The 27,370-nt window shown below is 35.1% G+C and overlaps 1 protein-coding gene across 2 annotated transcripts in view; it reads left to right on the top strand.

The window, feature by feature from the left end:
- LOC123309303 (harmonin) overlaps positions 1-27,370 on the top strand; it is a 92,291-nt gene that overhangs the window by 60,145 nt on the left and 4,776 nt on the right. For both annotated transcript variants that reach the window (XM_044892353.1, XM_044892354.1), the window contains exons 7-10: positions 3,078-3,677; positions 6,249-6,431; positions 24,504-24,650; positions 25,747-26,310. In XM_044892353.1, the coding sequence (XP_044748288.1) occupies positions 3,078-3,677; positions 6,249-6,431; positions 24,504-24,650; positions 25,747-26,310 (1,494 nt within the window). The remainder of the gene's footprint in view (positions 1-3,077; positions 3,678-6,248; positions 6,432-24,503; positions 24,651-25,746; positions 26,311-27,370) is intronic.

The raw sequence follows: 27,370 nt of genomic DNA, 5'->3' as shown, positions 1-27,370 counted from the left end.
TTTAATGTCATTTTCGAGCGATATTATATTGAGTGTGGTCGGTTATGTATAAGACTGGAAGTAATGGTTTCTTGTCATATCGTAGTATTTTTGGATGCTTCATTCAGAAATGGTGTAGAGCACCGAAAAAAAAATTACAAAATGACGGAAAACCTGCAATGTTCGTGATTTTTTTTTTCGGTTGCCAAATTGATTTTCATTTCCTGAATTAACACAATTTTTAAAGGATATCTGTGAAAAAATTTTTTCAGAAATCGAACACAACTTTTTTTTTACATGTCTACAGCGAAAAAAAAATTTCACTCGAAATTGATGAAATTTTTCACGATTGTACTTACTTTCATACCTAACACGAATATCAAAACAGAATCGAAAAATATCAAACGGTTTCGTTTTTACAGCCATTCAAATGTCCCGTTCGAATATCTGAAATAATAAAAAAACATGACACAGCTTGTGTTCTTAGGCCCATAATTTTTGAATTTGTATGTCGAAACATTCCAGATTGCAAAATGAATTTAAAAAAATCAGTGAAACTTCATTGAGAGTCGAACTCCCTACTCTGAGAAATGCTTGATGTTGTTGAGGTAGTCTCCTGAATATGTCTTTTCGTTTGGATAGTAAATAATAGAATAACGTGTAAATTGCATGTTCAATAATCTTTGTTATTGCGATTTTTATTTCAGATAATTCATCAATTACTCCCCTATGAGAATGTATGTCAAAGATCTCCTCAAAATTTATGATCAAAGTTGAAAAATTAATTCAATATGTTTTCTATAGAAACATCGCCCTTGTGATAAAAAAAAGGGTTGATAAAACCCTCATCAATTACGAAATCATCCCCTGCAACTAGGCGTCTTTTCTGGCACAAAACTCAACAAGCACCCCTCGTGGATGGTGCATGACAAACACTTCTTCAATTATACATGAAAAGTTTAGTGATTTGAAATAATAACCACCTGAATTTTTCTACCAAAATAAAACCGAAGATTTGAATGTTGTACATTACTTTTAACTCTATTCTATATAATTCATCTGAAATGTACAAAATTCGTACTATACTGAGGTGATCGCGGAGAACTATAGCAGTTAGAAGAAAACGGCTGACATATTCATCTCTAGCTCTTTTTTCCTGACTAATCCAAATCTGAAAACTAAACCGGACATTCATTTTTAGATTTTGAGTTGAACACAAAATTGAAAAATTGCCATTTTCAATAATATTGAATTTCTCGCTTGTTTCAAATCGTACTCGAAAATTATTGTTACATTCTACAGACACTTTTCTAAGAGAAGTTCGAATATCATATTGTTCTTATTGTAAAACATCTTCAGCTGAAGCTAAGATGCATTCATCTATTTCTCACTACGTACGTATGGCATTGCCGATGTGAATTATGCTGCTATTGATTTTCTTTTAATGAAATAATACTTAATTCACTAGTTCCTTTCAGACAAAAGGTTACTGGATCGAATTTTTCTTCTAATAATATCTCATGAAAGATTTCGCTCTGGAAGGAATAGATCCATAGAAAAAATGATTCAGAGTATCGAGTCCATGAAAGATAAATGAATATTTAACAGACTCTATTATGAAGCCTTTATACTGATCACCTTTTCAATAGTGAAAGGGGAAATTAGGGAAAATTTCATATTTTTTCACATGAAATATTCAGGTGAATGCTTACATGCGATACATTTTTGAAATCAGCAAAAAATTTCAAGCTAGATGAAAGAATTTTCAACTATATCTAATTTAATTTTAAAAAAATCAGAAATCTCTGTCATATTTTCAAAATGGCTGTACTGGAAAATTCAATAATATGTATTACATTGGGAATACTGATAAAAAAGTGCCTGTAGTATGTTACAATAATTTTCGAGTACGATAGGCCGGTTCTAATTTCAGATTTTAATTAGTCAGGAAAAATGAGATAATGTGTCATCAGTTTTTATCTAGCTGCTATAGTTCTCGAGATCCCCTCAGTAGATAATAATGAATTTTGCCCACCCTGTACTTCGTACTTGAAAAAATAAACATCAATAAATCACTGAGATGTGATTGAACGCAATATGTATCAGGCAATAGAAGCTAGCATTCGAGGGATTTCTGCAAATAATTGAAGGAAATATTAGTATCATAAAAAGATACCTATGTAAAATAAATTTTACTCGACCTCCAATCATCACAAATCTCATTAAATATTATCAATTACTATTTATTGGATCGATTACAGTTTGTTGAATTTATCAGTTTTAAAAAAACAATTAGTCAGTTTCGAACTGTAATTCATGGTATTCATTTCTTTTTTTCTGCTTTTTTCACATTCAAACCATTTTTCCATCAATCCAATTCATCACATTCTCGTTCGCGAAATTATTATCCTTATAGTCATGCGTTATTTTCATTTCGTACATTGCAAATGATAAAAAAAAACATCCTTTTTTTACGGCAGATGCTGGATCACAAAAATGACTATCATCCGAAAGTTAATAAGACATGTATATGATTTCTAATATAATAGTTATTTGTGGAACCAATTAGGAAAAGCATTATTTTTTGTAACGAGCGTATTTCTGCAACGATCGAAGTGAGTTGCGCAAAAGCAAGTGAGTTATGACAAATAGTGTTTCCATCGTGATTCGCAAAATATTTTTTCTGATTTTGAATAGGATGTGACAAAATTTGAATTCATTTTTAAAAAACCAAAAACTTTCATACGAGCGTCCCTCCTAGACTCCTCTTGAATCATTTAGTCTAGTGAGTTCGGAGATATTTCTTTTTTACTTCGTTGCTATGGGACCAAGTATTGCTTCATCGACAGTTGCGAAATATTTTAAGCTTTCGTAACTAGCTACGAAAAATGCCAATGGGTTAAAAAATAAATTATACTCACTTTGATGCTAGCACATGTGTCAAAAATAGTTGTCGTAAACTTCGAAAATTCAGTGTTTGAATAAATACAATAGAAAACAATACGATCACTATATTTATCTCCTTCAAATCAAATGATCATAGTTTGACAAAAAAAGATTGAATAGACGTTATAATAATATCATAATATTGATTTCAGGCTGTCAACTTAATGAAAATGTCCAGGCAGCTGGACCTAATTGTTCGAAAAGGAGCTGGTTCAGAACTTTTCCCAGGAGAATCAAGCGGTTACAACAGCTCTGCCAGCTCAGTTACAGGTGACCAAAGCCCGTCATGGTCCGATTCCAAACGCTTATCCATCGTCAAAGAAGAAAACTTCGACTTGGAAGACCGTCTAGACCGCTTGAAGTGCACTTCTCAATGGAACAACATAGAATGGGATGATTTGGAAGAACAAGAAAAGCCATACTTCAAGCCAACCATCATAAATCTGACCGAAAATGCAACGATAATAAGTAACAACGGCAGTGATGAGTGTCAGGTAATAGAAAATGATTACGGCACTATTGGCAGGCAAAAGCAGGAGTTGATACCTCATGGGCATGACGCACAAAGAACTAAAACTGTAGTGGTTGACGTTCATAGAAGTGATGTAGAAGATTCCAGTTATGGTTCGGAAAATGGTTTGGCTAGTTCCAGCAATAGTGTTTTCAGTTTTGGAGAAGCTGGTAGTAGAAATAGTTTAGCTTCTTGCAGTTTGTCTAGTGCTTTGTCGATGGAGATACAGAGGCGGAATGAGGTGTGTAAATAATTTCGTTTGTGTATATAGACCACTTTATTTAATTAAGCATCTGGTGACGTTTTGTATTTTGAGAACCTCGATTCGTTTAATGATCCTTATCCTCAAACTTGTTGTAAGTGCACAGAAGAAGTTGTAGTCGGAAGTAAAACTGCATTCACAATAAATTCGCGGGTCGAAGTGCACTTCGGTACGAAAGTTGGCGCGGAATTTACCATTCGCAATAAACTTCGGACAAAATACTCAAATGAATTAAACACGTAACTGATCAAAACATAAGCATTAGCATCATCCATAGCCGGCACGAAATTCCTTGCCAAAGTAATAGTTTGCAGCTTGCAAGAAATTTTGTCAATTTCCAATCCCATACTAGTCTTGAATTTCATTATGAATGGTAACAGAGAACGCCATATCAGAGACAAACAAAAAAAAGTTTGTCTCTGGCCATATGCTAAGCTTCCGTGCCGAAGTGCACTTCGGCCCGCGAATTGATTGTGAATGCAGCTTAATAATAGAGAATACGGGATATGGTTAGAACCTCTTTGAGTATGTTTTGACCGGTTGAGGATCGCACTGCCGCGAAATGATCTTGCTGTGTCTTTGTCCCTTTTCATTTTAATGCACAGCGCAGTACAACGCTAACATTGTTGTTGTAGTTGTTGGTAATAGTTAGTGATAGTTTCTCTTGATTTGAACAGCAAATAATGACCCACAACCTTTTTATCCAAGCAAATATAGATCTAATTATATAAGGCAAAACTACTGTCCACTTAAGTAATAAAAAATGATTTAATTACTATCACATTTCATTGTTGTGCAATTATTCGGTACTATAATCAAAAAAAAATAATTTGATATTGAACATGTCCAACAAAATACATATTTTACAATGGTAACGCCATAACTATATAATTTTTAAGTCTTCTAGTTTGATTAACATCTCTTGATTGCAATCTCAAAATAGTGTGTCAACTTCCTTTTCTAGCATTCTTTCTCTTCTACTGCATGAAGGGACGATAAACAGTGTCGAAATATTGGGCGAAAATTAAGGAGTTTTCCTTGAAATCTGACTGTTTTCCACTTAATTATCATATTTTAATATCTAAAGTTTTGGTCTCTTTTATTTAAGGGAATAGGTTTTGCCTTTCATTAGTTTTCCAAATATTGAGTTATCTTAGTCAGGTTTGAAAGTTGTCATTAGTTCATATTTATTTCGTGGAATTGTAAAGCCCTTGTTTCGTATAGCATAATAATACATAATTTTTGTGCAAAAGTTTTGTTTTAAACGGAGATCTGCAGTTCATTATGACCATTATATACCATAAAAAAAATACCAGAAATTCAAAGAAGCCAAGAAAGTAAATTGAATTGTCTATTGTCACTATGACCATTTGGCCATTTTGAAAAGTAAAAGTATTCCTTATATTTCCTCGGAGTAATTTGCATGATATTCAAAAATAAAAAATATCTGTGCAATTCTATCAACTATCTGACCTGATGTTCAGTTTCTTCCTGTCACGTTTTTTGGCTGTATTTCATGCACAGATGGAAAGGGAATGCTCAGCCCATGTCTCTATGCCTTTGTTTTATACGCAGCCGATTCTGAAAAAATGGTAGAAGAAAAAAGTGTTTTTTTGGACCTAACCCTACTGTTAAAATATTTGTACGAGTCAAAGACTCAACCTGTATATTGTTATATATTTATCTTGTTATTTTGAAGGGATTTTTTCAGGGGTGGCATCATTATATCTCATTATGATAACTTAGAATGGCTGTATGTTTTTAACAAGGCCAAATTGGTATATATATATTCTTTCGAATGTCAGCAATACATTTTCAGTTATCAAACAATTTAGCATATGTATAAGTTCTAACGGAAGTTAGTGTGACGGGGTACCTTACAACTTACAATTCGGCGTATGATACAAAAGCTTAGGTAAAAACCTCAGTAAAAAAACCCTGCCTCCTCCTGAATAGTGTAGTGATGACAAGTTTGTTTACAGAATAAGCTTTTGATACTGAAGGGCTTTTTTCCATTGATACTTCTTTATATCTTCTCTCCATCTCGAAATTGGTAGAAATGATAAAGGAAAAAAGTATTTCTTTGATTTCAAAATTCTACTGTTGAAATATATGTATAAGGCAAAGACTTACTATATTTGGAATATGAGAGTGAGATCACGCCTGGGCTTTCTGAAACACCCTATATAGATGAAAGCAATTTTTTTTTCAATTCAATATGAATCGTATAATTTTTGAACCATAGGAACATGTATGTATATTCAATAACTTTGTACTGTACGATTTAGAAAAAAAAATCGTGCTTGTTCCACAGAAAGAATCAGACCTATATTTGGAATTTAAAGAAACCGCATCAGACTTGAAGGGGAAGGAGTTGATAGCCCAACTATCTTCAATATTCTATTCAAGCGATTTTTGGGGAAATAACTTATTTCTATCACTTTTATATCTTCTTGAAAAAAAACACTAACCTCTTAGAACACCCTTTGTATTAATATCGCAAAAATGATGGTCATACCCCGATTGATGAATGATCATATTATATTCCAGAAGAAAAAATTGGAGAGTAAACCTTCCATCGACGAGCAATTGCAGATGAAGAAGATTGTAGATGTATTCAGTCCAGATAAGCAGAGTCAACATTGCAAACTGATGGACGAATTCAAGAAAGCCCATAAAAAAATGTTCAAATCATCAGATGAAATGACTGATGACTACGAAGACTGTTTAGTGGTAAGTTTTTCTCTGTTAAAAGGTTTTTATCTTTCGTGATGTGAAATATGAGCTCTTGGATAGTATCACTTACTGACGTGTTTTCACACCGTAAATGGAATAATAGTCGACCATCATATATGAGAGTTTACTCTCATGATCTTTTTAATAAAGCCATGCTTAAATTGAGGAGGACGATTCGTGGACCCAATTCAAGAAAATTTCATATGAAAGAAAGACGTGCAGGTCCTAACATTTGAGGTATAGAGGATGCTACAAGTTTTTTTCCTCTATAGTTTCTGCAATTTTCGAAATATTTGACAGAAGGAGTGAATAATTTCCAACTTCTTTTGTAAAAAATCCAAGTCAATACGTTTTTCTATTTGATAATAGCAGCCTTTGTTCAGCAGCAATTTTCTTGAAAATGGTAAGGGACATGAACAAATGTCAGGAGATATAGTTTTGGAATACACCAGTACCTCACGTCGGAAATATCCTGGGATGGTGGAGGGAAAATGACTGCGGAAAAATATCACGTTGTAGATATTCATTATTATTTGGCACATCCGATTATGTAGAATCTTTAGCTTAATGAAAGTCTCAAATTTAAGCCAAATACGCCGAAAACTGCAGGAGCTATATAGAAAAACTGAAAAAACATTTAACATCCTGTAGCTCCGTAACTTAGCGTTTGGGGGGCCTTTATTTATATGAACTTTCCGCCTTAAAATAATGATTTTAAGGCAATTCAGTGCAAAAGCACTGAATTTTGAAACACCCTGTGTAAAACTCCATATAATCCTTTATTTCAAGATCAATGACCTCTAGAAAAGGATATTAATCTTTGACTTTCTACATCTATTTCTAAAAAAGATTCCTTCGGGTCAAAAGAAACACTTCATCTCTCATTTCTTCCAATTTGGCTCGATTGAGAAGAAAGAAAAAATGTAATTGTCAGTAATATCTTATGAACAATTTCATCGAATGGAATGATTTTCGGAACATATAGTAGTTTTTAATCGATATGATGAATCTTTCACGAACACAAAATTCCACCCAAATCTTAAAAATACAAGAAACAAGAAATTCAAAGAACTCAACTCTCAAAAGCGAGATGAATAAATATTGGACCATTTTGGAAAATAAAAGTATTCTTCATTCCTTTTCTCGTTTAATGCGCCTTCTTCGAGTAATTTGATATTCAAAAATAAAAAATATTCATGGAATTCGAAAAATTGGGTAGGTACTGTGAATGTGTAGTGTCATCGATTTAGCCTGTTTATTTTGAAAGGAATTTTGTTGTCATTATGGTGTTCTTTGTTTGTTGACCTATGAAACAAAAAGAACATTTGAATGTTCAGAGCTGATATCGAAAGAAAGGTTGAATGGGTTATGTTTGAATCTGGTAACTTTTAGACCATAGAGAAAGGGAAAGACTCTGCCAATGTTACGACATGAAATAAATAACGATAATAAATTCTTTTACATATTGGAGATGAATACGCATAGATAATAAATGTGGTTGCAAGCTAAATTTATTATTATTATGGAAAATTAAATTCAAATCAAGAGAATAATATTCAATATGTCTGGCCAACGTAATTTCAGTAGCTCATTTGATTTATTATCTTTTTTATTTAGGCTGAATCAGAAAAAATAAAAAAAAAGTGTTTATTTTGACAAGAATCTAATGATGAAATATATGTATAAGCCTTGAGTATTAAACCTTTGATTGGGTTGAATACTCAAAGGTATAAGTCAAAGACTCACCCTGTATAATTTATGAGCCCACAATTCTTTTGGTTAGAATCTCAACAATATTTCTGAAGTCATTAAAAAAACAATCACGAATTTCAAAGATTATTTTTTTAATGAAAGAGGTGAAAAAATCGGTTCGTATAGTTTATACAGTGTTAGTAACGCACAAAATTTTCATCTTCAGCATTCACTGATTTTGTAGGCTAATACTATTATTAACAGAACAGGTAAAAGATAAGATATTGTCAGTTCCGTCTACGATGGTTTTCATAATATGTTACCTAACATTGAAAAAAAAACAGTTGGCTATTGTTATCATGACAAACGACGGTTCGACAGACGCATTTGAGTCAGATCGATGCGCGATTTCCGAAAATATATGTATGTATATCAGTTTGAGGCAAGCAAAGTGAACTATCTGGAATGTGCTGGTTCATTAGATAGGGTATATGGAAAATTCATAAGACAACAATGCTTTGGGAAAAATATCCCTCACTACTACTTGTATCAGTTCGAGATCCAGATTTTTGGTTGCAACCAGTCCTTGTTTTGTTCACTTCCTACAACATCATTTTGCACACTTAACAAGGTTCAATATTATTAATATTGTATCGTTTGCTCGGTTGTCTCGAGCGCCAGTTATTCTTTAAAAGTAAAAGGAAAAATAGCAAACGTACCCGGGTGGCGATAACTAGGGAAATTCCGAGTTCACAAAGTTTATTAGTTGTTTCGCAATAAGGAACACAATAGGCACCATTACATAACTCTAAAAACTCCACCTATTTACAGGGAGATGAAATAAATCAATCAATCTACACATATTATTACAGGGTTTTTTCTCGAAATTAGATAGCTGCAAACAGCAATGCAAAGGTGGTGAATTCACGGAGTGCGCTGAACGGAAAAAAAGGGTATCTAAACGCACCACGGTGGTGTTACGTGTTACGGACTTGTTCGCCTCCAGAACCAAGACTCACACTTTACGCACAATGAACTCAGCTGGGGTAGGGTTTGAAGATGACGGCACAGAAACACGGCGGTTCACTTGAGAGTGCTTTCTGTTCCTCTCAGGTTCACCAGCAGAGATTGGTAGGAACAGTAGAGGTGGACACTGGCAACTAAGGAAAAAATGGAAAGGTGGTTCACCCCTGAGTGCGCCCTGTTCCCTCCGGGTTTTCACACCAGCAGAGAGTCGTAAAATAGTAGGGGTAGAACATAAATTGTGGCGAAGAATGGGTGAAGGGGAAAGCTGAGGTTTCCAGATATAATAGTACAGAGTGCTGTCTTACCTCTTGACTCTGGACGGCTCGTCTTGAGGGTCGGTTTCAACAATTGCTTTTGCACTCGGCGCACCGGTGGACTCGCAATTTACTATGACGGTAAAAAAAAGAATGATAGCAGAATTATGGCTTTGGAGAACACTCCAAATCAACATTGATAAAAAGAATTAACTAGAATGAATCTACAGAATTTGAATAGCCACTAAGTACAGAATCACTATCCATTAACGAATCGAATACTGGGTACAGAATGATCAAAATGAATTGACCTGTGGAGGGGGGGACATTTTTTTATACCCACCGGTGGTGGAGGGGTTGGAAACGGAATATCGGAAAATGGGTAATATTCGCGTCGATGAAAATGTCTTGACTCTGGCTTATCGGTACTAGCGAACAAAAACTCGGTTATTATATCTCCAAATACAGGATGTTTTCCACGGAGCGATATCTTTTTTCAGAACTAAAAACGGTCCGGAATGTTTACGGTTTCGAATGACGTCAAAATCCTGAATTGAAATTAAAAGTATGACAATTAAAATCAGAACCAGAAAACAAATGGTCAAATTACTCTCAAATGAGGTGGAAATTTGTAAAAACGATGAAACCTCTTTATAATGTGTATCATTTTTCAAAATCATTGGAGAGTTTTTCTGGTACTGAGGCATTTCTTTATGAATTATAGTTGAGTATAGAATTGTTTTTTTGTCTTTCAATCTGTTTTGTGAATGCAAAGTTATACTTTCTTTATCTTTCTTTATATTGTTAATTTACCACCACTGTGTAACTATCAATGAGTACATATTCTTGGGTATTTTCTGTCATGTACTTTATTGAAAAAAAAATGTTTTAACATTGTTTGCCTTCCATTTTTTCATTTCCAGATCCGATAGAAACATGAATTTGATCCGGTTTTCTTTTAACTTAAGAATTTGCCTAGTCATCGTTCCTTAATGATCAACCTGTCTTATACAAGGATGTCCGTTATCAATGTCCAAATATGAAGAATTTCAAATTGTTTTTTCTCGATATTTTCAAATGTAACACCTTGTATTTTTTCCATGATGATGTATACAGTTTAAAATCTTACATTTTTTCAGGAGTAACCAAAAGGGCTATTTTCCCTTTCGTTACATCTAAAAAAATGTAAGATTTTAAACTGTGTACATCATCATGGAAAAAACACAGGGTGTTACATTTGAAAAAATCAGGAAAAAACAATTTGAAATTCTTCATATTTGGACATTGATAACGGACACCCTGTATAAGAGAGGTTGATCATTTGGTAACGATGACTAGGCAGATTCTAAAGTTAAAAGAAAATCGGATCAAATTCATGTTTCTATCGCTTCTGTAAATCGGTAAAGGGCTTTTACCGAACTACTGCTTCGTCGAAATTTTGCAGTTTTTCCTGAATAAGATCCGTACCGTTGGAAAAATATCCCTAATATTTTGCATCATGGTAGAGATAGTGAAGAGCATTGAAAATATGCAAAAATATAAGGGGTGTTCCATTTAAAAAATCACTCATTTGTTGAAATGTACAAAGGAAATGCTCGTCAACTAAATTTCTAAAACATCTGGTGTGGCAGCTATGGGAAGCCTAACGCACTATTGCAGGACCCTGTATATAATAATAACATGAGGATGTTTGGCGGTATGTGCTGGGCTGAGTTCACGCTATTTGAGGAAATGCGTGCTCTTGGGGTGATTGTTTCGTCCCACTGCTAGGGTCGGACTCATCAGGTAGGTTAATGAACCCTAGCAGCTACCTACGACAATCGCCGAAGCAGCGTAGTTTGTGCCTGCTATAAACGCCGGTTACGTCGAGGGTATAGAGTGTTGCGTCGCCGGTGGCGCCATCGTTTGGCGTATGCTGCACCGCAATAGACGTATAATCTACCCTGTGATCGCAACCGTCGTGCGCAGTGATGCCATCGTTTGGCTACCCTTGGTACCATCATGGTGAGATGAAGTATTCCTCTACCATGGGTGCAACTACGCCGCCACAACACTCCCCCACCAGCGGCGCTGACTGGGGAAGCGATGCGATACGGTAGGCAGGGTACCGCCGTTTACGAAGATGGGAAAGGGCGTCTAGAGTAGCGTCAGAAATACCAGAGATGGGAGCGTGCATTGTGAGCGAGCTATTGTCTCAACCGGTCTGGTCTTCTGGGATACGTCGTTAAGACGGCCCTCCCCCATCACGTCGGGGTCACCACTTTGGCGGCACTGCTGGGGTGAGTTCACGCCATTTGAAGAATGGCGTGCTCTTGGAGTGATTGTTTCGTCCCACTGCTAGGGTCGGACTCATCAGGTAGGTTAATGAACCCTAGCAGCTACCTACGACAATCGCCGAAGCAGCGTACTTACTTACTTCTTCAACCAATAACTCAAAATTTAAATGCTGGAAATCGTCAATCAATTATTGCACCCTCATTTTCTGGCTATTAAATTGAGTAATTTCCTTCAACCCCATTCAACTTCCGTTTTTCAAAGTGAATCATGAATGTGCTGGTTTGTTTTTCTTTTTATTTTGTGGTTATGTGAAGAAACGAAAAAATATCTCTTGAAAGCAATTGAATAAGTAGTTTCTCAATCAATAACTCAAAATTAAGAAACTGAAACACGTAACTCATTCATTGAACTTATTTCTTTGCAACAAAATTGAATATTTTTATTCATCTCTTTATCGGCAACTGTATGTAACTTTTGTTTTTTAAATAGTTACAAACATGTATTCATCATGTTCGAGCTCAGGGAAAATGGATTTCAACCGTAATTTTCGTTATTCTTCTATTTTAGTTGTAATCAAAAGAAGAGAAGTTTCTCAAAAAAATTAAATGAAAACTTTTGCAACCAATAACAAAATAAAAATGATGAAACATGTTAATTGATTTTCGATTGTAGGAACAAACTTTTTGGCATTCCTTAAGTTCCTGATAATCACGAGACTGAAATAACATAATGATTATGCTAAGTTTTCTTTTTCCGTGAGGTGTTGGGTAGGGTTTCGGCTAAGGGGTTGAAGAAAATGTTCAATTTTATTGCTATAAGTGTTTCAGCATCTCACTCATTGGTTGAGAAACAGACTTTTGTGTTTCTTCTAATAACCACTAAATAAAAGAAACAACGATTATGGTGGGATTCTATCTTTCGTGAGCTTTCCAACGAGACCCCACATACCTAGTATATGTTTCTATTTGAAATTCAAAAGTTGTATAGGGTTGCGACTGAGGACTTGGAGAAAAGCACTTAGTTTAATTGCCAGAAGATGGGGCAATTAAAACTCAATTGACGAGATTCATTGTTTTCATTTTGATTAATGGTTGTAGAAATAATAATTTTAATTTTTACCGAATATTTGTTCTTTAACACTACATACATATATTCGTCCATAGTTGAAATATTGAGACATTATTTAGAAATATCCGAATGTGAGTAGGTACGCGCCTACAAGTTACGGTTTTTTATAGGTAATGGGCTCCAAACACTATCAGTCAACCGCCTGTAGGCGGAAGGGCGATTGCAAAGCAGGACTGCTGGTGATCCGCATCATTTTTCACACTTTTCCACCATGCTCAGTCGAAAACGTTGCGCGATTTACTATTTGCGAAGAACTAAACGAATAAATGGTCCTCTTCATAATAAAACTTCAAACTTTCCCTCGAAGAGAATCCATTTGAAAATTCGACATATTGCCAGCTTTCGTAATGAATTCCCTAATCGACGTATTATAATCAAGAAGTTATGGTTCGCTATTCGATTATTTCCATACCAGAGAACAAATAATGCGTGAAGAACTTTCATTTTTAATTCTTCCTTTTCAACTTAAATATAGTTATTTGAAGATTTCACCAGAAAATGCACTCAGTGATGCGCTGATTGTTTGTGGTTTCTCGAAATCCGTAATTCATTACTTCCCGGAAAAAATGGCGATCTGCAATTGAAGTTATCATTAGGAGATTTCTTCATGGTAAGACATAGATTTGAATGACCGCAATCAAATAATATGCTGATCCTCCTTCATGACAAATCAATGTACCTATCTACCTATGAATTTTTAACGAAAGATTTATCGGTTAAGGAAACTACAATTCTCGACAAAATGATGTTCAAAAATAAACAGTGGAATTTAGGAGGTCACTTGCTTGAGATCGGCCGACCAACAAAACGGAAATTAGTCGGATGGATTTTTTACATTTATCAAAACACAGCTTATAACAGTAATCTAATCTGAGTCTTACTTATACATTCAAATATTTGAAGCTAATCAAATTCCAACTGTCGTAGTTGTTTAAGTTTTTAGTTTCATTACGTAACTCGTTTTTTTTCGGTATATCGATTCTTGATGGAATCGAGAAATTGAAGTGGCAATGTAGAATTTAATTTGAGGAAATTTATTTCTTCCTATGAGATTGTACCACAAACAAAACCTATACTTCGAAAGCTATCCGTCAGATGACACCCAAATTTTGCACGATCAGGTGCTTGCATTTTCCTTGAAAATCATTATAGGGCAAAATTTGGTTTTGGATATTGTTCCGAAAATATCAAGTGAATATATACTAACAAAAATCGTCATTAAGTGATGTTTTAGTGTTTTTTGGCATTTCTGAACATCATACCTATATAATATTATACATTATTTTCAAGGGAAAAAATAACGAATTCAACGAAGTAATAGAATACTTCGTTCCATTGAAAAAAATATAGATTTGTGTCGTATCTTCAAAATCATACCTCGAAAAAAAATTGAATACGCCCCTGGATTCCACGCAGAATTCTGTATCAGACGTAGTTTTTAGCTCAGAAATATTTCTAATAACTTCGGAGATAAAGGAGGGGTCCGAAAAGTGTCAATTTCTAAAATCGCCCTGTATTTCATATACGGAAACAGTTATGCAAAATCTGATTAGGACAATTTGAGTTTCACAAAAAAGTAGGAACCGCAAGGCTCTATCTTAAATAGAGAGCCAGAAACCTGGCTGACTCACCCAAATAGGATACACTGTACATACTCGAGCGTGTCAGATTAAGATACTGTATATGCCCTAAATGTTTCTGATAATAAATTCCTGTTAATCTGACACTTTGCGTGGTGGGGCTGGGCATACGGAAGAGGTGAAAATGGTAAAAAAAATTTCAAGCGTGTCAGATTTTTAGAAGATTTGCTAAATTGGATAAAAAAGAAGCTACTTCTCAAGGGATTGACAATTCGGACGTGACACTATGTCACAGCGGTCTTTTGAAAATGGTTAATCTCGGTGTTGCAGACCTGTTGACCCATTAATATGACACAAATTAGGCAGGGTTTTCTTAATCTGACAGTTTGAAGATGATAACAAGGATATTGTTTTAAATATCTCCCTTCCTGTACCTCTAATCGTTTCTGTATTTATTATGAAAGTTGTAGATAATAAAATTCTATACAACTTTTGTTTTTGTATACAATTTTACATACTCTTAACCGTTTAAAGTTAAAGGGCGATAAGGGCAAGGAGCTTAGCCATACATGCGAAAGGCCAAGGTCAATGTAAAAACCCAGTCATTCATTCATCGCCGTATATCTCCAAACCGTTCAAACGTTTGCTTCGGACAAAATTCGTAGAAAATGTTGTGCTCTACAACTTTCATAATGAATGCGAAAACAGCTTGAATCCCAGGAGAAAGATAATTAAAAAAAAACTGATTTTTGTGACCTTTATGGCCAATTTTTTTTGTTTCGACTTGCTGAAACTGTCAGATTATATTTTTTCGTTATTCTTGAATCAGTTTCAAAATAAGAAAAAATGCCATCGTGCTCGAGAATTCACTCGTTAGTTTTTTTGCATCTTTGGTACACTCCCACACATTTTCGTCACGTTCAAATTGTCAGATTAAGAGAATATAGGTATACTTTTCAACATATAATTAACCACATATATCTTCTGAAACGCTCGAGTATATAATGATCGTTTTTTTTTTTACTATTCTGACAGGCTGTCCTACACAATTCCCCTTATATACAGATCTAATTTTTTGTATAGGTACTCTACAGGGTCCAAGGTATCTCCCTTTATATTAATCTGACACTCTCGAATTTCCCTCATGGGCTCCCCAACTACAATGACTGCTCGGACTTTTCATTCGAATAAGTTCAAGATTAAATGGCTATCAAATGTGAAGTTGTAAACGTTGTATAATTTTCATATAAAAATAATCTTCTCTCCTCACTGAATTGTTAATTAATAAAATGATGTGAAATAAATTTGGAAGAAACGTGTAGCCGTCTTGATGCACCGATGAATTCAAAAAGTAGTGGGATCCGCTTTATTTCTTACTCCGGACGGAGTTCCTAGACCGCGCGATGAAAACAATTCCCATTCCGTTCCCGGCCTCATATCTACGTTATTGTTCGCCTGATGATGATTACCTGTGATATCTGATAACAAAAAAGTGTATTCGTTCATAAACAAGTATCTTCTACGAAATAACATTGATGATAGCGCGAGTGAAACGTTCGAATCCGCCTTTGCCTACTAGATGTTTATGGCACGTCAATAAAATTTTCAGTTTACTCACTCACGGCGAAGTGTATTTTACCATTAAAAACGAATTACAATTATGCGGCAAATAGCAATTATTTGCTGAGTGATCACGTGTTCGTGATATCAGTTTTCACCTGAAACTCAATATCGATAGATTGTGTGAACTTTTCGTTAATTCTTTTGGAATTAACATGAAGAAATGCACTTCTAATAGGCCCATGTTCGTGTTACGTACTTATGAGGTAAGTTTTGTGGACAAACCCCTATTTTGGTTGAAATTAATGGTGTAATTATTTCGTGAGAAAATCCAAATTCAATATAGATATCTTGTATAATTAAAAGAGACCAGTAAAAGAACACTGCTTCATATTATTACATCAGAGGTTTTCACTTCCTCTAAATGAAGCACTATTGTTTTTCTGGATGAACAATGGGATCAGCTCAAATCAGCTGATCTCCGAAAGTAAACTCTTCTGTCAACGCACACTCTATTACCGAAAAAAAAAACATTTTTTCTGATCCTTTCGAAGTGTAAAATAATTTTTTTCGGATGAATTCTTGAAATTCAGAGTCAAGTATTTCTCGAAAAACTGGAATTCAAGAAGAAATTATTCGAGGCTAGGCAGATTTTGTGGGCTTAGTGAAATTCATAAACATAGCGGTCACCCATCCAGGTATCGAACTCACCATTGTTACTGAAGAAAAAAATTATTTCCAAAAATACAGATTCATCGTGTTGGAAATAAGTAGTAGGCTCCAAAATAACATTTTGAAAATTCGTTCAAAATTGGAATGAATGATCCCGTTCTCGGGAAATCAGTCTAGTTACTCCCTTCATTTAACTTTCAAGATTTATAGATCCTGTAGCCTTATTTATAAATTTTTTATCAAAATAATTATGGGGCGACGACAACGTTGATGTACTGCACTGCCTATTCTTTAACTCATCAAAAACCACGCAGGAAATTTTCATGAAATTCATATTCATATAAATGTGTCAATATACCGAGAAAATCAATATTTTCATGTTTTTGCCATGGTTATATTGAAATTAGCCATCAACGTTTTTTGTTTAATGGCATACTTTATTAATCATCACATTTTTGGATAGCCCATCGAATTCTAGTGTGACTTAGATCTTATAACTACTATAATATTCCGAAATTTTCCAGAAATATTTGACATACGGAATAATGTCATCTTGATTCAGAATATTTGTGATACTTACTTCTAATTTTTGAAATGTTATTATTGCATTCTGAGGAAAATTATTCCGCAATAAATATTGGGTGTCTTTAACAGAACGAGTATCCAAAATTATCATATACAGGGTGAATGCATAGTTGTGGAAACATTTATTCTCTTCCTAAAAGAGGGTGGGTGGTCTTTCATAAATTTTTTTACCAGGTTCTGTTTAGCTACAGCTCCCTATAGATGGCTCTGAAAAGCAATTTTTAATTTTTTTTAAACAAGAAAAATAACGAGGAGGCTAGCAGAAAAAATTTGGTGATATTTCCCCTTAATTGCAAGGGATGGAAATAGTCCTAAAAATAGTTCGGCAAGAAAATTTTTTCTTTATTCATATTATACAATTGAAAACCTGAATTTTTATAGCCTGATTAATTTGTAACAAAGAAATCCTCCTGTAATTTCTTCCTAAAAGTAAGAGTTTTTGCAAAAAAATTTATTTATCAATAGGCACTGTTATGGTCAGTCCATGCCTCTCAATTTCAAACTTCCCATCAAATTTTACAACCCCCTCAATCTCCATTTTCTCCTAGTATTATCCTCCCCAAACATTTCATACAATTAAACAATAATCTTTCAACAAACACAAACTTAAGTGAACAATTATCATTCTTCAAGCTGAGAAACCTTTCTGGTTGAACGTTGAACTATTATTCCAACAGGAAGAATTTGAAATTTACACGAGTATTTGATGTTTAATTCAAATAACTTTGAATTTTGAATAAAATTGAACCATTTCAGTACGTAGCGTGAGTCTTATGTGCTGGAATTATATTTTAACTTAAATTTAGCAAGTAGACGGATCCAAACTGACATTATAGGGGAACACCAACAATATTTTTAATTTTTTTTATTTGATTGTGAGCTAATTTCATTACATTCGGTTGGCAGGTTTCTGAGAGAAGAATTTAAAATTTCTCCTCAGGTGCCATCTTAAGGGAGCTGTATCTAAGCAGAGAATTCTAATAAAAATTGTCTGATGGACCCACACCATTTTTTACAAGGAATCCCCTCAAATTTTGTCGCAACTATCCGTATACATTGAAGTGAAATTTCTCACTTCGAAATAATTAGATTTCAGCTATCTCAAAATTTCAGAGTAGATTGTTATATTCGGAATCGAAGATTCTTCAGGAAGGGACGTTGGAAAAAAATTATTGAACAAACAATCGATTAGAATAAAAATAGAATTATCTTTTATCTTCGTCATCGTGTGATGAATTTGATGGAAGGCACTAGATTCTTCTACACGAAATTCCTCAAATGCTGACCAATTCCGATTGAAACGCCGGCGCCGGGCAATTGGTTTAATTGGATTTAATTGTATTGTATCGAATTTTTATGACCTTAATATTTGGGAACTGAGGTTGTGTCTTCCATCAATCAATGTATGAAAATGTTTTCTCTGGAAATAATATTCTAATCGATATATTTCGAAATATCGAATATTGAAATGTTCTAATATTAAAAATGCAGAAAACTTGACATATTTTTTCCCTATTTCGAGAGCTTTTTCTTTCCCATTATACACTGCGCAAAAAAATTAACGCACATTATGGAAATCTCAAATTTATTCTACAACTGAAGGTGTTCTTAATGATAATTATTTTTATCAGAATTATGCATGCATATGTTATCCACTTTCAACGGTTCTCTTCAATACAGATGTTTTTTTCCCAGCAGGAATAAAAAAAAGATGATATTATCAGATTTTGAATGTATTGGCTCCATTCTAAAATCAGTTGTTCTCGATCAATTCTAGTGATCAATAGTTTTTCTTTCGTTTGATTTTCTACACACGCAATTTGACCCAAGAGGAATGTGCCCAAACGGTAGTTTTGCGAGAAGAAGGGTGAACATACACAAGAATTGCAGAAAGGTTTGGAGTTTCCCATACAAGTGTGTCCAGAATGTTGCAGCGATTCAGGGAGACAGGTATGAATGTCCGAAGACAAGGACAGGAAAGACCACGGGTAACAACTGCCATTCAAGAACGTTCGCCTCCTTCAAATTCAGCTTGAGCAAACTCATGAGGTGCAAATTAGCGCTCAGACAATAAGAAATCGCCTCAGAGAATATGATTTAAGGCCTCGTGTCGTGGCAAGAGGCCCAGCTCTTACCCCAGCCCATCGAAGGGCGCGTTTGGATTTTGCGAGAGAGCATATCCATTGGGAAGAGGCCGATTGGGAAAGAGTTCTCTTCACAGATGAGTCTAGATTCTGCCGTTACCATTGTGATCGACGTCCCTTGTATACAGACGTTCACATGAAAGATATACTCAGTGCAATTTCCTGAATACTACTGGTTTCGGGGGAGGATCGATTATGGTATGGGGTGGAATATCTTTGACTACTCGCACAGACCTAGTGGTCGTTGATAATGGAGCTATGAATGCTGATAAGTATATAAGGAACATCCTTGAAGAGCATGTAGTGCCATTTGCCCCATACATTGGTGAAAATTTCATTTTTATGGACGATAATGCCAGACCCCATCGTGCGCGCATCGTTCAGGAGTACCTTGAAGAGGTTGAAGTCTCTCGAATGAAATGGCCAGCAAGAAGTCCAGATCTCAATCCGATTGAGCAGGTTTGGGACAACCTCAATAGAAGGCTGAGAAGTTCAGAAAATCATCCAGCTACTCTTAAAGACTTAGGAATCCAACTCAGAGAAATCTGGGAAGGATTAGATCAGAACATTTTAAGATCATTCATTTTGAGTATGAACCGTCGTTGCCGAGCTGTAGTTAACGTAAGGGGTGGAAATACCAAGTATTAAATCACTTATCTGCATCTCAGTATTTTGAAAATTATTCATTTCTCTTCTTTCACATAAGATTCGGTGAAATCCTGAATTTTTCTTCCATTTAATGTGTCTTGTTTCGTTCAAAACCTTCGCGAGAGAACATAAAAAATAAGTTATAAAGTCAATGTAGAGTTAACTTTCATTAAAATTGAGATTTTCAGAATGTGCGTTAATTTTTTTGCGCAGTGTATTCCTCATTGCACTTTTGACATAAACTCCTTTCTAATGGAGAACCCACATACTGGCCACTGGCACTGGAATCCATCTATGACCTTGCATTGGTTCATTTTCCTGTCATGATGAACCTCAACTACTCGCCTGTTTAAATGAATACTTCACCAAAATTGGCCACAAAACACACTAATTGGGATTACTTCAAGGATTACATAATTGAAAACCACCCTGAAATATGTCCATGAAAGAACTGACAAAAATAGATGAAGCTACTAAATATTCCACAGAAACAATAATAATAATAATATGTAATAAATAATTTTATTCGCCAATAATAATTGTTGAACAACGAAAATGGGAAATGGCAATGACAGAATATAACAACAACTAACAGCCTGGCAAGCAACCCACTGGATCAAAAATTTCCAAAATTTTCAGCACACCCCTAGATAAATAATAACTGATATCCGAAAAAAAGAGAGAAAGAAATGTGTGGCAACGGTCACGGAACATGAATGATCTTTATATATTTAGAAAACTATCACGCCACCTCTGTTGCGTTTGCTGTACAAAACGTTTCCTTCAAACAGTATACTGAACAGTTAACCACTGAAGATCACAGTCTATGAAAAGCTGCAAAAAGTTAAAAAGACCAACAGCACCTCTACAACGTTAAAGATAATAAATGGTGTGGCACGTTAAAACGAGGCTAACGCCTTTGCATCACACCTATCGAGGGTATTTGAAGATCCAAAGGAAATATCAGGTTTTGAGAGCAATGTCCTGGATGCACTGTGCCAGATGTCCCTGTTCAAGCAATAACTCCCAAGAAAGTCAAAAAAGAAATAGGTAGACTTAAAAAAAGAAAAGCACTTGGACATGACTTAATATCTGCGCAAATACTGAAAAATCTACCCAGAAAGGCAATATCGTAACCATCATCCACAATCGCGTGTTGAATTTTGGCTACTTTCCAATCGTATGGAAATATGCCCACATTATCATGATACATAAAATTGGAAAACCTCCACACGAACCATCCTCATATAGGCCGATAAGTCTTCTTCCCGGAAAATTCTTCGAGAGACACTCCTCAAAAGTATCCAAAGGGACGAAAAAATCAGCGAATTTCCTTCCTAAATATCAATTTGATTTTTGCCATAAGATGTCAACACTCCATCAGACCTGCATAATAATCAATGTGATTGCTAAGTCTCTTGAAAAAGAGGAATTCTGCAACCGTGTGTTTTTTAATATTTCCCAGACATCTGATAAGGTATGGCATGCAGGGTTATTGTATAATATTAAAACAGAACTAAACAAGTAGGTTCCACTTAATTTAGAGCTCATACCTGACTAACAGAAACTGTTCAGTTGAGTGCGACAACACTCTGTCTATCTGTCCATCAAGACTGAGGTACCACAAGAGGTACAATGCCGATATGCGGAAAGCACGCGAGACAACCCTTGACGGCGTTGCAATATTATCTTCCAATGATGATACGGTTATCTCCTCTAGAAATGTCCAAGAACACGATAAATTGAATAACTGGTTTAAAACCTGGATGACACTAAACTTCAATGAATAGGCACAAGAAGTTTTTATTTCACCCATCAACACCTGTGCCAGAGTAACCCTTTATGGAGTTGCTATACCGACAAGGACAAATGTTAAATACCTCTGACCAGCGTGTTAATGGGGCAACAACACCAAATGAAACCAGCTCGGCATTAAAATTCGGCATTTGCACTAGAATATCGGTGAAAGAAGCAAACTACTACTCCTTCAAAATATGCTCCATTTGAAGCGATACACATGTGCCAACGTTTTTTCCAATCATGGAAACATTTTTTATAGGCGCTTTCAGGGCTGGCCTTCAGCTGCTTCTGCGAATTTTCTTTTATGGCGTCTATGGAGTCGAATCCGGTTCTTCGGAGCGGTAATTTCAGTATGAAGAAAAAGAAAAAGGCACACGGAGCTAGATCAGGCGAATAAGGTGGCTGGTCGATGGTATTTATCGAGTGTTTGGTCTTAAAATCGCTAATAATCGTGGCTCGATGAGTTGGTGCGTTATCGTAATGTAAAATCCACGAATTGTTTTGCCACAAATCTGGCCGTTTACGGCGAATATTTTCCCGCGAACGTCTCAAAACAGTTAAATAGAAGTTCTTATTGACCGTTTGACACAATTTCCTTGATTTTTTCGACGTTATGGTTGGTTGAAGAGGTCGACGGTCGTCCTGAACGAAGCAAATCTTCGATGATCTCCCGACCGTTTTCAAAGACTTTGTACCTTTCGTACACTTGGGTTTTCGATAAAACAGAGTCCCTACAAGCCTTTTTTAGCATTCGCAACGAGTCAGTACACGAAATTTCGTTCAAAACACAAAATTTTGGACAAATTCTTTGTTCAATATTTTTTTCCATTGTAAAATTCGCAGACTACTACTAAGGTCGACTGGTTTCAACAGCTATCGTGAAAAAACTAGTCGACAGACCGCGCTCATGTTTGACATAGTAATTATGGACAGTCCTACCAACATGCAGAAACTTCAAATACTTAAAAATACTCAACGCGGGCAATTTAAATGATAATTTCCGGATAATTTTTTGTCAGAGTGTAAGTATCCAGAATAAACTGCTGCTGTATAAGACAGTTCTTGAACCCATCTAGACTTATGGTATACAACTATGGCGCTGTGCCAAGCCATTCCTAAAGAACATCATCCAAAGGTTTCAATCTACAACACTTCGCTTGATAGCCAATGATCCATGGTATGTCACTAAACAAAGAATATATGAAGACCTCCGACTCCAGATACCATACATATCCGTAGTGATACCATTCACCTCCATCACTTACCAAGGAACAAGGAAGACTACAGGGTCACTCGAATAAGTTGATAGAAAACCTTTATACAGAAAGACGACAGACGATTAAGGAAGACGGGACCCAAAGATCTACCAGAATAAAATTGTGAAGGAGTGGGAATGTCACTGGACGTTATACTCTCATACTCTTCCCTTTTTGCTCTTGTTTTTTTTTGTTCTCCCTTCTCTATTGCAGCCATCATAATTATGATGACATCGAAGAAAATGTTATCATAATATCATATAATATCAGGCGTCAATAGCCCAATCTATATTTTCCATAAACGATATTCTCATATTCAAAATGATATATTAGTTACTCGACTCCCATGATTGCCATATGAAGATTTTTGTGAGAGTTTGCCACCTCGCTTAGAGGGTACAATAACCAAGGAGCACAACCTGAAAACTGAATAATTCACGAAAAATTATTATTTGGATTATTAGAACTGAGAGTGATTTCAATCAAATTTGTGATATCAATACGAATGTTTCCTTTGGTTGTTTATAATAATTTCACAACTAATTTGAGCCAGTTCATATTCGAAGAACCAAGATTTATGAATAGGCTACCAAATCCAGAACCCCAAAAAATTTGAAAATTTTCAGTCTTTTTAATCTATCGAAGTGAACCTCTTGCTTATGGCTTTGTACTGAAATTCACTGTTAGATCGCAGAAGTGAATTGTGGTTTTGAATCTGTTTTTCAACTTTCTGAGAAATAAATGGAAATATTCTGGGGATTGCCTATTTCTCAATTTTTGCAAGGAATAAAACAATGTTAGCAAATTTTATCATTGTTGTTCACGATAACATTAAGGTGCGTACAAAAAGATAAAGAAAAGAATACTCAGTCATACATCATTATTGGATATTGAATGTGCGATTATCGCAAAATAAAATAAATACCTACCTATGTTATTGATCTGGTTTTCCCATAAATAATGGACGGAATCTACAAAGAAATACATCCACTTTTGTATTTCACAGATTTCCTAGAATATCCTCAATTCAATCCGCTTTTTCGCCCTGTTTATTCAGGTCAACAAATTTGAACCTATTACTTAATTAAACTCAAATTAGATCCGGTTATTTTCCATCAATATACGTAAACAATTGAGGCTTTTTTCTAAGTTTATTAATTTGAAATTTTTCGTACTTCATTCAAATGAAAAATATACGACGCTCCAAACAATTGATGTTTATTGAATACATACTCCGAATCTCTCTCTCTTTCTCTCTCTCTCTCTCTCTCTCTCGCTCTTAATCTTGTAGATTCACAATCAAGTTTGAGGTGCTTAAAAAAAAATAGGTACATATGTTGAAAATTTCAATTTTTATTGTCTCAATAAGTAGATTGGAAAACTGAAACATCTACTGAGAATTTTAAAGATTTCTACTATGAATAACCAAATGCTATTTTTCTTCCAGGATAGAAATGCCAGTACTGAAATTTCCCAGAAACTCACAGAAAGGATTTCGAATTTACAAGATGGTAACCAACGGGAACAAAAGTCGACGTTGAGTAGACAGACCAGCTCCAATTCGATATCAAGCTCACCTCCTCCACCACCACCGGTAAGAATTTAAAATTAAAAAAAACTGAAACGACTAATTTCACTTGAAATTCACTGAACCATTTGGCTGATAACTTATAGGTGCCTACTATTATATTTCAATCGATCGTAGAATATTGAACCGTTGCCGTTGGTTTGATAATAATAAAAGTTAAAATGAAATTTAATTTATTTATCTTCTTGGACATTTACGAATGCATAAGACAAGTCAGGTGCGTGGAAAAAGCAATTGATATAGGTACATTGATAAAAAAAAATTAAACTTGAGAGGTCTACAGGCCTCAAAGGATTTAGAATTTTATGAAAATAATAGATATGATGTACAGGGTGGGCAAAATTGGTATAGCACAAACAGAAACGGAGATAATGACCAAAGTTGAAATCGCCCAAATTTAAATTTTGGCCTATAACTCAAAAATTAAATAATATAGAGGAATCAAGTTGATGGCATTATAAGTTTCTCGAAAAAAGACCACAAGAATGGTACATTCATTTTTCTCTATCTCGTTGGGTTAAAAAGTTGTAGTTCAGGTATCACCAATTTTGTTCACCCTGTACATACTAATATAGTTAGGATTGTTATTATCATAAATGATGAAAAATAACCCAGATGTAAACAGGCTAGGATTTTGAAAACGAAACGAACAGGATAAAAGGCGAAATGTATCTACTTATTACCATAAAACTTAAAGAGAAGTGTATCGAATTGAAGAAAGAATACCTACTAAGTACTGGAACTCATGACGAATGACTTTATCTAGCAGACTTCAATACCATTACAGAATATGGAAATCATCTGGGAGATATTATTTTTGCTTCATATTCCCTTTATAACTCAAGCATATGTTTAAAGTTTCGAATCTTTATGGGGTGAAAAATTAAAGTTGAACAGTTCATTCGAAAACGTTTTTACTACCGGCGGTCATTTTGTGATATTAGTGTTTTGAATACTGATGAGAATAAGAGCATTTTCTATATCTATTTACGTTAGGTTAGATAGAAAAAAAGTAATTATTTAAATATTTTGTTCTGGGAATGAAATACACATCAGAAATTTTTCGGTTTTTTTATCCAGCTAAATTTAAACTTGCTTCCAGTTACCAATACCCGAATCACCATCAACAGCGCCAGCAACCAATGGCACATCTTGCAATACCCTGAAATCGAATAAAGTTCAGAAGCCCCGAGCTCCACCAGTACCAGAAAAACGCTCAACCCTATCATTCAACCAACCCCCACCATGCCCGACACCAGATTACGACACCCTAAGCATCGCCTCCTCAGCTTCCATCCAGAAACACAACGAGCCATACAGAAATGGACACGCGGATAACGTAGAGATGGAATCCTTGCAGTCCTTCGAACTGTATAGTCACACAGGAAACAAACCGAAACCACCGGATATATACTTTTCCAACACCACCTCTGCGAATGGCTCCATATCTTCTGGCACTTCTACCTTGCGAAAGCAGAGGCCAGTAAGTGTAACCATAGGGGAATATGGAAACGGTACCATGAGAAAGCCGGGAAAATTGAACTTCCTGCAGAATGGCAAAGATGAGGTTGATGAGCGTAGACGTCAAACTATCACTAGTCAATTCGCAACTGAACTTGCTCAAACTCTGAACAGATCGAATCTCAAGAGAAGAACAGAGTCTATGGTAAGTATATTGGACTTTAATGCCATTGTTAATGTGTTTATGTTTGTGTTTTAACATGTGTTAAATTCCAGTTCAAAAATAATATTGATTGTGTTTTCGATCCTGAAACAATAAGTTATCACCTCGATCATTCGACCTAATTCAGAGGTAGCGTGGTATTGTTATAGAGTAACATCCCAGAGCGACCAGACATAACTTATTTTCACACAGATGAAACTTTAGGAGTAGAGTCTCATGTGCTTTGAATACCTGCGAACTTGTGGAGCTTGCCTAGTGACACCTGGGCGAACATCAGGTGGCAAAGATAACAAAAATAAGTGTTACTTAACTTATTTTCACATGGCTGATTTTTATATATGTTTCAAAGAATATTATTCTGAAGTTATATTGTAAGTGATAGACACTTTACATGGGCCAAAACTGTTGCCAGACGTTTTGAAGCTGCACAAAAAATAAGTTAACTCGAGTTCGTGAATTCTTGAATAGTTCATCGACAGGCATGTCTCTTATTAAAAGAATAATTCTTTAATATTTTCGTAGATGATGCCAGGTTTTACAGAAATCGATTGCAGTACAGTACATTCTCGATTATCCCAAATAATGTGGACCAAAGTGATTTCGGATAATCGAAATTTTTGTTAACCCAATTTTTTTTTTTTGAAAATGGAGTTAAGGACGCCTATATCATAAGATCGAGTAGAAAATAAGTAATGTTCATTTATTTTTTGGGCAGCTTCAAAGCGTCTGGCAAGAGTTTTGGCCCATGGAAAGTGTCTGTAACTTATAACATAAATTCAGAATAATATTCTTTAAAACATACATATATAAAAATCAGCAATATGAAAATAAGTTAAGTAACACTTATTTTTAGTTACCTTTGCCACCTGGTATCTGCCCAGGGGTCACTAGGCAAGCTCCAAAAGTTCGCAGGTATTCAAAGCACATGAGACTCTATTGAGATCCTAAAGCTTCATCTGTGTGAAAATAAGTTATGTCTGGTCGCTCTGGGATCTTGGACTATAAGGCCAGGCGCAAATAGAAACGCAGGTGGGTAAGGTGA

Source organism: Coccinella septempunctata, chromosome 3 (assembly GCF_907165205.1).
Source record: "Coccinella septempunctata chromosome 3, icCocSept1.1, whole genome shotgun sequence".
NCBI lineage: Eukaryota > Metazoa > Arthropoda > Insecta > Coleoptera > Coccinellidae > Coccinella > Coccinella septempunctata.
Note: the sequence above shows the minus strand (reverse complement) of the source record. Positions and strands in the feature narration are given on the sequence as shown.